We start from the raw sequence: 10,906 nt of genomic DNA on the forward strand, positions 1-10,906 counted from the left end.
AGGGCCCAGCAGGGCCACCCCGCTCTGAGGGACCCCCCACCCCCTTAGGGGACCACCCCGGCCCGCGGGCCGCACCCACCCTGGCTCGCGCTCTCCATGTCGGCCCGCGCCGGGAGCGGCTGGCGGAAGAAGCTACTGCTGCGGCACCACCGACACCCCCGCTCGCACGGACGCAAGCGCCGACACGACGCCCAGCCCCGCCCACTTCCGGGGCGGCGCGGGGGCTATACGTCAATTCCGCCGCGACGCCACGTTCCCCCGCCCAGAAATGAGACCGGGGTGGGCGGGGAATGGAGTGCGGAAGGGCCCTGGTGACGTCATGTAAAAGGGGCGGGACTCAGATCCTGGGGCGATGCCGGATAGGAGGGGTGAGGGGCGGGGTTCAGACCCCGGTGGGGAGGTATGTGGAAAGGGCGGGGCTCAGAGCCTGGTGACGTCACATAGAAGGGTGGGCCCCTGCCCGTGGGGTGGAAGCATGTGGAAGGGGTGGGGCTCAGTCCCCTGATGACGTAAGAAGGGGCGGGGTTCAGACCCTGGTGTGGAGGCACGTGGAAAGGACGGAGCCCAGAGTCTGGTGACGTCATGCAGAAAGGGTGGGGCCCTGCCCGTGGGGTGGAGGCATGTGAAAGGGGCGGGGTTCAGACTCTTGGCAGGGTGAGGCTCATAGCCTGGTGACCTCATGTAAAAGGGTGGGGGCAGAGCTTGGTGACGTCATGAGGAAGGGTGGGGTTAGGGGGATTGATGTCAGGGTGATGGAGGTTTCCAGGGCTGGAGAGGTGGGCCTGGGGCAGGGGTTTTGGGGGCTCCAGCAGGAGGCAGCCCCCTCTCCTGGTCCCCTCCATGGCAGCGCCCAGAGCCTGGAGCCGCCCGAGGCAGCTCGGCCCTATCAACACCAGCCCAGGTGCGTCCATGGGGCGCGCGCTGGGCAGAGCTACGCAGTCAATCCCGACAGCGCCAGACGTAACTGTGCCAGCCGGCTATCAACGGGCATTACTGCGAGGAATACTCCAGGAAGAGCCCGTGCCCCGCTGCAGGGGAAGGCAGACACCCCCGAATCCGAGCAGGGCTGGCCTGCTCCCTCGAGCCGCCCGCTGCAAAGCTCGGTGGTCGCGGCAGCAGATGGGAGTCATCGCAGCCCCTGGGCCCGATGGCTCTTCACCACTGCCTGCCAGATTCAGCCCGGCTCGTTTCCCACCTCCCAAACAAAGCTGATGCTTCCCCCCCTGCATGGGGAAGCCTTCCTCAAATGCTCAGAGGCTGTATGGGGAGGAGCGCCCAGGGAGCAAACTGTGAGCCTGCCGGCTCCTTGTGTACAACCCTCAGACTTCTGCTTCCAACTTCAGCCGTACAGACCATAAAAACCCCTTGGGCTTTCCAGGGATCTGCCACTTGTGCCGGTCTGCATAGGAGTTATGGATATACTCCCCCCCAACAACTACGTCCCATGCGAGTAACACCACTGCCTTCCCAGACTGTGAGAGAAAAACAGTTTTGAGTGTCTGCTTCATGCTGCATCTCACCAGCCTGTAGCCCAAACCAGAATCGGCTACGACAGACACCCTGTCGCGGAAACGGGAGCAAGTTTAGATCAGCGGGGACATCCCCAAGCACAGAACTGTTCCAACTCAACAGACAGCCGGGTCCTTAATCCGCTTCACAGCTAAAGCCGAGGAACTTTGCAGCTAGCGGATACCCCTTAGCAGCAGTAAAGCATGATACAATAAAAAAGATTCTCTTCCAAACCCACCGAGTTTTCTTTTTCAGCATTTGGTGCAGGTTTCCTCATTTTTCGTTTTATTTTCTAAGATTCATTTCACCCAGCAAGACCACTTCCTCGCAAGCAGCAGAGGAGAAAAGAGCAAAGCTGCAAACCCCAGCCTCTCCTAATTCCTTCATCTTGCTCTGCCCTCATTTGAGGCAAAGGTGGCAGCACCAGCACAAGCATCCCTCGGCTCAAAGCAGCCTGGAAAAAGTGCTATTTCTGTCGTTTTTATTATTCATTTCCACTCCTGGTGTGACCTAGACATAAAGCCAAAGTTGCAATGTGTTTCCGTTAAAAAAAAAATCACCGCCGGGGCTTTAGTCACTGGAAATACCCCTCTCCTGCCACCACCCAGAAAAAGAATTCACAGGAAAATCCATTTGACTCCCATCCTTGTTTCCTTCTCTTTTCTGGGGGCTCCCAAATACCAGGTTCATCATTGCATGATGGTGGTAAAACCATCTCATCCCCCAGGAGGCCCCTGGGTGTAGAGGCCAAGCCCCAAGCTCCTTCCTCCTTTGCCTAGAACCGTGCCGGCCACAAAGGGAACCTGCTGCTGGTGGTTGGCTTTGCATTTGTGCCTTCATTATCAGCTCCAGGCAGGACCCAAAAGGTCACTTGAAGACAACCCTGCCGTTAGCCACCATATGGCTTTCTATCCCATGCCTACAAGGAGGCAAACTTCTCTCCTGCCAAAGGGGAATTCTACCTTGAGTTCCCGAGGAAAGGACTCGCTCTTGGGAGAGCTCGTTAATTCACAAAGAAGCATTTCCAGGCTGTGGCCAGTGAGTCTCCACAGAATTTAGAAACCCCATATTGATCAGGAACACCTCACCCTGCTAATCGTCCAGAGCTGTACAGGCAAGCATCAACCTGAGAACACATCTGTCAGAGAAGAGGGATGTGCGCGAGAGAGTTACACGCACGCGGACACAGTTCGACACGCAGAATGGATATCAGGTGCAGAGCAGCAGAGCGCAGACGAGAGAGCAACAGGCTGCTCTGTAGCTTAGGGGAGGACGTCAAAGGGAAGCAGAAATCCTCATTTTGCTACAATACTGACATTATCAAGAACAGCTAACAATCATATTAGGCTGCTAATAAAAGAACTTGCCGACTCAGATCGCAGTTTGCTTCCCAGCTGCTAGAGGGGCCTCACAAGCATGACAAACTCATTTCCTAAATTGGTTGTATAGGTAGAAGGAACGCCTCGGCTGGCAGGAATTCAGAGAAGTTGACAGCAGGACTCACGCGCCCTATTTTTCACTGTGTTGCCTCTTGGCAGGGGTGGCATCTCCTTCATTGGTGGTTTTCAGCAGGAGGCTGGGAAGGGAGGTGTCTGCCTGGGGTGGTGTAGGAACTGCGCGCCCTGTGCAAGGGGCTGCAGGTCCCATCCAACCCCAGCGGTCCCCTTTGCCCCTGGGATGCTGTGGCAGCAGTTTCACTGCTGTCCCATCCAGCCAGGCAAACACACACAAGCTTCACCAGCACTTCAAGAGGCAGCCCACAAACTCAGCGTGTGTATATGTGCACTGTCTCTGTTTCTCCCTTCCCAAAAAGAGCCTGGAAGCCATCAGAAGAGCCCCCGCCTGCTGCATTTCTGTGGGTTTCACCATTAGGTGGGTTGCAAGCCCACATCAACCGACTTTTTGTTTCTACTTAGTTTCACTTTCCCGTTTTCTGCCACTTGGCCTATTTGCACTGCTCGAGATCAGCCACCCCTAGAAAAGGTGAAAACTCCACTTGTTTTCAAAAAAGGAGCCAGAGATATTCACCTCGGGCAGACGAGGAGTCAGCTGCAGAGGTCTGCAGGAACAGGATGATTTAGTGAGCGGCTAGAAAGGCACCGGGGGCAATCTCAGATGAGTGCCCCCAGCCCTATGCCATCCCGTCTGGCACAGGCCATGCCACTGCCGCACGAGTTGTCCTAGGGAAGTTTTGGGGTGTCTGACATTTTCCAATGAGCTGTTTCTAGGATCCTGTCCCCGGTAAAGCTAAGGGTCTTCGTTAGCGCAGGCGAGGTTTTAAAACAGGGCTCAGCTCCAAGTGAAAACCAAGCATCCGACCAAGTAAGCATTGTCTACAAAAGCTTGTGCCTCGTCGAGTTAGTAAGATGCCAGCCTGCCCTGCCTTCTGCCTAGTGAAAAGCCAGCTGCTGGGTCACGGTGCCTTTTGAAAGGCTGGCCCCAGGAGCTCAAAACTAGGGCAAAAAAGAGGGGGGCAAAAATCCCCTCTCCTGACAGGGCCTCAGTAAGCTGGACTGCACAAAAAACAAATCCTGTCTCGTAGCTCAGTAGAGTCCGGTCTCAGCCCCCTCGAGGGAAGGGAGCGAGACCTGGGTGAGTCACAGAGCAATTCTCCCACTTCTCAGAGGTAGAAAGGTCCTGTTCCTAGTTTCACAGGGTCTCAAGACACGGGACCTTAAACCAGTCACTGGCACTTGCACAACCTGACCTCTTCTCCCTGCTCGTTGCCCCAGGCCTGGGGTGGGGGGTGGAGTACAGTACCAGCTCTAGGGGAAAGAAGGAAGCTTCTTTGTGCTTGACTGCTTCTCTGATGTTACCTGGTGTCACCATGAAGCTGCTCAAGAGGACTGGAAACGAATTTGCGGGCAGAGTACAAAGGAAGGCTGGTCAAAGGTGCAAGAAACACATTTTGCCGCATGCCATGGTGTGGTAAACATAGCAGCAACACAGCTAGAAGCGTTACCCTGCGAGTGTCCCTTCGCAGCCAAGTCTTATTCGGTAGCAGATCATCCGGCACCTCCCGCCTGCAGCAGCAAACCCAGTGCAAATGCTTCTCGCTGGGCCTGACTCATTTCTGCAAGCCCTTGCTCCCTTTACCCACTGCAGCGCGGCTCGCTGCAGACAGCCCCTGCGTTCTCCCTTCACGGCTGGGGCTCTTCCCGTCTGCCTCGGCCGCTTGCCTTTCCTGTTGCTCGATGCTAAGCGATGCAGTGTGACATCCTGCGTCAGGCCCGGCCGTGACCTTTCAGGCCCCTTGGCATGGGGCCGTGTGCAGGGGATGTATAATTGATAGGCCGAATCCTGTGCCCCCAGGTAGGCGCTGTGTTCTCTGCCCTCCACCCACCGAACCCCCTGCGCAAGCACACGGCTTCCCCGCTGCGCCCCGCGCTTTGAGAGCAGCTGGGGAGGGAGCGTGGGAGCAGGCGAGCAGGCGGGCTGTGAAGGGCAGAGGGGACACCCCGCGGGGTTCGAGGAGGCGGGTGGAAGCCAGCCTGCATCCCCAGGGATGGCTCCATGCTTCACGGAAGCTGCGGGCACCACAGGGTAGGACGCTATCTGCCAGCTCTGCTCCGGCAGGGCACAGCCGTGACACTTCTCCCTTCCTAAAAGCCAACAGACCATGAGCATCCAGGCATCGTGTGCCCTGCTGCTGCCTCCGACACCTTCTGCCCTTGCAGCATTTGCCCCTGCGGGACTCTGGTCGGGTTGGCATCAGATGCATCACCCAGGCTCCAGCCGCTCCAGCCTGCACTGCCTCTGTGCCAGGCTCGGGCGATTTGCTGGGAATCGGAGAGGAGTTGGGCTCGGTGCCCCTCTCGCAGAGCCCTGACCTAGATTTCATTGTCCACTCATGGCACGTACCCGGCAGCGCCCTGCCCCTCGGCCAGGAGAGGCAAGGGCTGGAGAAGATGCCCCAGCCAGTGACCAGAAATGGCATCATCTGGAGCCAGTGCAAGGCTGTCACGGGGCCTGTGGGAGGAGGGGGCGACGCGGTGGCTGAAACACAGGGTGGGTCCAGCTTCCCACTCGGTAAACAGCTGCTGCAGAGAGATGGCAATCTCCCCAGGAGGCAGCAGAACTGCTCTGCAGCCACAGCAGCCTCCCCCCCACCTGCCCACACCTTCGCCTGGAGCCCGTGCGGTTGTCACACTGCGTTTGGGGCTGGCCACAGCCCCCGCTCGGCTCATGGGCCTGGGCTGAGAGAGGAGACCTCCCGGACCAGCGAGCCTGACCCCCCCGCCCAACCGCAGGGCTCAGGATCTGGCCTGGAGCTCGGGGCGTGCAGTCTGCAGACTCCCCCAGCATCCCACACCGCTGTCCTTACCCTTCTCCCATCCCTACGCGTGCTACCTGCTCTGGTCCTGTTTCCCTCCCCCCCAGCCCCAGCCCCAGGGGTCTCCTGGCCCCATCAAAGCTCCCAGGATCTGTCACCTACCACGTCTGCCTCCCCGGGCAGCAGAGAGGGTCCACGGCTGCCGGCCGTGCCCCAGTGGGGGCATCGGGGTGATGCCCCACATGGGTCAGCCTCACACTTAGCTGCTCCTAGAAGAACGGCGCGTGTCTGCTCCTTGGCCTCCAGCCGAGCCTCCTGCAGCGAGGGCAGAGACCCCTCTGCCTGCTCTCTCCTTGGGGGCTACTGCTGCCTCTGGGCCCCAGCCCAGGCTGCCCCCATGGAGACCCACGGGTCCCTTTGTGACAGCAGCAGGCCTGCAAGGTGCCTCCTGTGCTCCCACCTCCCCAAAGGGGTCCCTGCTCCATCACAAGCTGGTCTGGAAAACACAACTCCCCCAGGCCCTGGCAGACCCCCCGTGCCTCCGCAGGCCTGCCAGCAACCTCCCGACACCCTCCCAGAGAGACCTCCCCCAGCCCTGTGCTCATCTCCCTCACCTCTTCCCCTGCAACCCGGGGCTGGAAGTTCAAAGCTACCTCAGACGCTCAGGCTTGGGCAGAAGGACTCTGCTGTTGGCATCCTTCGCGTTTCAGCCTCCGTGATGCTCTCCTGTAGCAGTGTCTAAGTCGGCAGCCAGCCTCGTGACCAGAACAAGCCCCCCCGGCTGCACTGTGTGGCTTCTGCAGCACCCCCCGTGCACCGCGCAAGATGTCCCGGCGCCGCGGGAGCTCCCAGACGCGGATGGCAACCCCGACGAGACGGGGCTGGGGCGGCCCGCCAGCCCCACGGACATCTCCAGGGCTGTGTCTCCGCCAGCAGGGTGAGGTGATTTTGCCTCCAATGCCCCACTCCCCGCAGACCCACGGGCCGGACGAGGGGCGGTGGAGAACAGGGCAGGAGCCTGATCCCGCCGCCCAGCACAGTGAGGTCACAGTCTCGGCACTGTGACATCACAGCTGCCTTTGGCAGTGGGGCCACGGTGAGGGACGGACCGCGCGAGGTGGGTGGGCGAGGTGAGAAGCCAGTGAGCTGCTCTGTGCCCAGCCCACCGGCACCCACTCATATGACCTAGTCATTCCCAATTAGGTCTCGCAGGGGATTCGGGGGTTTTTTAACCTTTTTATTTTGCAGCTGTCTGCTCCCCCCCGGGGTGAAACCCATCCCTGCAGAGCCTGCAAAGCGTATTGCTCCCCAGGCTGAAATCACGGCAAACAGGCACAACGAGCTCATTGAATGGGGGAGCCTGGCTTTTCGTGTCCTAGCTTGTGCCCCCGACTCTCCTGGGCTCGTCTCCCGCCGCCCCGCTAGAGCTTCCAGGGCATCTGGAACTCGCTGGGCAGCAAGAGAGTCCAGTGCGTGGCCTCCACGTTCTTCATGTACTTCGTAGCCAGAAACAGGGCCAGCTGCTGCCTTCTTCCAGGGGTCGTGTCCTTCCCGACCCTCCAAGGGAAGCCGTCCCCAGGCCCCAGGCTGGATTTGTAGGCTTGCAGCTGGGCGATGCACCAGTCCTCCTCCACCTGGTAGTACCTGCAGACGGCCGCTTCCTGCGCGGGGCTGGCGGCCCGCAGCCAGTGGTGCACAGCCACCTCCCCGCCCCGCACCATGACCTCGGGGTAGCGGGATCTCAGCAGCCGCAGCAGCAGCTTGTTGCCGCGGTTGGACCGGATGTCGGCGAGCTGGTCCGTGGCCCTGACGTGGGTGGCGGTGACCTGGTCCAGGGTCCTGCGGATCAGCAGCACTGGCCCCGGGTAGGCGCAGAGCTGCTCGGCCACGTTGAGGTTGAAGTGCCGCCGCACCGTTCGGGCCACCAGCTTGCTCCAGCCCTTGGGCATGACCTTCAAAGCCAAGGGCAGCAGGTGGTCGAACGTGGCGTCCAGCACCAGGGCGCCCAGCTGCGGGTAGGTCATGGCGGCCCAGGTGGCCGTGTAGCCCCCGAGGGACCAGCCGTAGAGGAGGATGTCCTGGAGCTGGAAGCCCAGGCGGTTCATGGCGTATTGTACCACCACCTCCATGGCGTTGGCGTCGTGCCGCGGGAAGGGCAGGCCCGTGCTCCCGGCATAGCCGGGGTGGTTCCAGCCCAGGGCGGAGTAGCCGGCTTCCAGCGGCGTGGCCAGGCAGCCTACTTCATAGAAACCCACGTTCCCCTCGCAGCAGATGACCAGCTGCTTCCCTCGCGCCAGGTCCTCGCTGCCCACCGTGCTCCTCCGGTCCACGAACATGGTGTCTATCTGGTTGCCGTCGCGAGCCACCAGCTTGGCCCGCTTGCCGTGAAACTGCCCTAGCAGGCGGGCCTGCCCCTCCACCAGCAAGGGCTGCAGGGCTTTCTGCAGCAGCGAGATGGAGCCGGGGTAGAGCAGCCACCGGCCCACCGAGCGAGCCAGGACGTAGCTGGCCAGCTGGCCGGGGAGCTGCTTCATCCTGAGCAGAGAGCAGTGTTGGGCAGCATCGGTGCGCCCGGGCGCCGCGCTCGCGGGGCGTCCCCGCGGCGCTGGGGGGCCGTGGCCGCCGGCCTCGTCCCATCGGAAGTCCACGGGCCAGCTCCGGAACTGGGACTTGTAGCTGGCGGCCAGGTAGGTGGTAAACACGTGGCCGAGCGCTTTCCCGAAGCATATGACACACATTGGGGGAGCCGGGGCGCCGTCTACCCAAGGGGGAAAGTCCAGAGAAAGGGATCGCTAGCCCCTCAGGCAGTGTGGGACGAGTCCGAGCCGAGGGTCTCCATCGGAGACGCTCCCCCACGCGGCATGGGGACCAGCCGGATCACAGCCCTTCGACCGTGGCCCTCTCTGCCCGGCGATGTCCTGAGTGGCGCAGAGGGCATCGCCTCCTGCCCTCCACCATCACCGGGCAGTAACAATGAGGAGGGCCAGCCGGCATTGTGAGCACACCCTGGGTTACCCCCATGCTTCCCCCAGCTGCCAGCACCCAGGGCGCGGGGAGGGCAGAGCGGCATGGGGATGCGTTTGAGTAACGTGGCATGGGGGTGCTTTCGCGTAACCTCCTGGCCTGTCCCTGCGCCTGTCTGCCTCTCCATTAGGACAGAGATGCATGGCCCCTCGCAGCCGATACCTATGTCTCCCAGCGCAGCCCTCCCCTCCCGCCCGGGGCTGAGCAGAGACACTCGGAGCCCAGAAAGAACCTGCTATTTGTACATCACATCCCTTTTCTTTGACCTCTGGCAACGCTGTGGATCATGTCCTCCCTTGCCATCCCTAAACGATCCCACGCAGGGCTGCGTCCTGCCCTGCGCACTGCTGTCTGGTCCCCATGCAAAGCCTAGCAGCATTAAAACCCCAATTGTTTCTTTTAAAGGGTTTCTGGCTTATCTCCCAGCGTTGACTTCGGTGCCACCAGCTGCCCCCGTCGGCTTCCCCGGGGGCAGCTCAGCAGCTCAGGGGGCTCAAAGCCCCATTTCCAAAAGGGATCCCCGTCTCTACTGGGATGGTGTCTGAGCTCAAATAAAAGATGCACGGGTCACCTGCCAGCCCCGCTAAAGCCAGCACCAGAGCAGAGGTCATTGCTGTGTCACAGGACCGCGGCCAGCATTCGTGCACCTACTTCGGGGGAGAGGTGGCCGCAGCCACGCGTTGGTGCAGGGAAGGAGAGATTCTGGCCACAGCCACGAGGCAAACCTCCCTCTCAAATGCCAGGAGATCCCTGAAGGTCAGAGGCCACCTGCAAAGCGCTCGCCCGGGCTGGCACGCAGATTCGTGCCATTTGAGTCACGAGTCAGGATCAGACCAGAAGGGCTGCAGGCTCCAGCAACGTGGTGCCCAGGGCTTAAGTCACTGGACTGCCCCTGGGGCCGGAGAGTTTACACAGGAAGAGCCAGTCACCGTTTGCACTGGCCAGAAACCCCCCCCGGGTCACCAGGTGAACAAGATCCTCTTTCTTTGTCTGAGGGCTCGGCACCTTTCAGGAGCTGAGAGGGAAGTGCCCCCAGCGAGGGGAAGAGGGGTTCCTCTTTCCTAGCCCCCCGGACCCCCCGGCCGCCTGCAAGGGTATTGCTTTCCTAGTCGCCAGAACCGCCGCGCGCCAGATGCAGCCTTCCTCTTTTCTCCAAACCCAAAATAGCCCCAAGCCCCAGATGGGGCGGCAGCTGGGGGACAGTTCCTCTTTCCAAACACTCCTCGCGGGGGAAGAGGGCAGGACTGCTGAAGAAGACCCGGCGCCGGGGAGGAAGCAGCGTGGCGCAGAGCTGGCAGGGCTCCCCGCCGGGCGCTGGGGCCGGGAGGGAACCGCGTGGGGGTCACCGGTGGCTGCAGAGGGAGGCAGCGGGGCAGAGAGAGGTGGGGTGGAGGACAGAAAACAATGGGCAGCTCCCCCCCGCCTCGGCCCTGGGACATGGCAAGACTTCCTGCAGCAGGATTTGAGGGTCAGCGACCTTTGCAGAGAGACATCTGTGCGCAGAAGGCAACTGCCTCTTGCCAGGCCCTCGCGCATCCCCAGCCCAGGACCAAGGGCAAACGCAATCTGTCTTCCCTTCCCCGGGGAGGCAGGGCCCTTCTCACGGGGACCGCGCCGCCGTTCAGAACCCTGCTCAGGCCAGACACTGGAAACCACAGTCCCGCCCGTGGGGGGACAGCGAAAGGCAAGAGAAACTCCCTGCTCTAAGCCATCCCTTTCTTGGAAAGATTCAGCAACTCCCCCGGCTGCCGCCTGTGTTTTCCCAGCCTCTGGCTACCCAGGCGTGAGGGTTCGGGTTGGCTTTTGCAAAGCACAGGGGCTGCACTGGAGGGTCGTCCTTTTTTTCCCCATAAATACCGCTGACATTTGGGGGCCACGTTCACAAGCACCCCGGCCTAACGGCAGGTTCGCCCCCCAGCCCTCGACGCCTCCGCTCCATCCACCTGGACAGTCGTGCCGTGCCCCGTGCCGCCCAGCTGCTGTGAATTTCCCCGCTGGTGCTCAGGGTGTGGTTGAGACCAAAACGTACCGGTTGTCGCAGGGTCTTGCCAGGCTCACAGAGAGCACAGCAAGTTTTCTGGCCATGGTGGAAGTCCCCAG

The 10,906-nt window shown here is 61.2% G+C and overlaps 2 protein-coding genes across 9 annotated transcripts in view; both read right to left on the reverse strand.

Moving 5' to 3' along the window:
- TPD52L2 (tumor protein D52 like 2) overlaps positions 1-215 on the reverse strand; it is a 16,809-nt gene extending 16,594 nt beyond the window's left edge. For 3 of the 8 annotated variants that reach the window (XM_019548300.1, XM_019548302.1, XM_019548299.1), the window contains exon 1: positions 80-215. In XM_019548300.1, coding sequence (XP_019403845.1) covers positions 80-98 — 19 coding nt within the window. In that variant the 5' untranslated portion in view covers positions 99-215. The remainder of the gene's footprint in view (positions 1-79) is intronic. The other 5 variants (XM_019548301.1, XM_019548304.1, XM_019548303.1 and 2 more) reach the window with 5 other exon arrangements.
- Positions 216-6,996: 6,781 nt separating this feature from the next.
- ABHD16B (abhydrolase domain containing 16B) lies at positions 6,997-9,615 on the reverse strand. Its single transcript, XM_019548308.1, has one exon. It carries the CDS (start codon positions 8,518-8,520, stop codon positions 7,204-7,206), a length of 1,317 nt encoding a protein of 438 aa, XP_019403853.1. The 5' UTR covers positions 8,521-9,615; the 3' UTR covers positions 6,997-7,203.
- Positions 9,616-10,906: the final 1,291 nt, after the last annotated feature.

Source organism: Crocodylus porosus, unplaced genomic scaffold (assembly GCF_001723895.1).
Source record: "Crocodylus porosus isolate Cpor-Errol unplaced genomic scaffold, CroPor_comp1, whole genome shotgun sequence".
Classification (NCBI taxonomy): Eukaryota; Metazoa; Chordata; order Crocodylia; family Crocodylidae; genus Crocodylus; species Crocodylus porosus.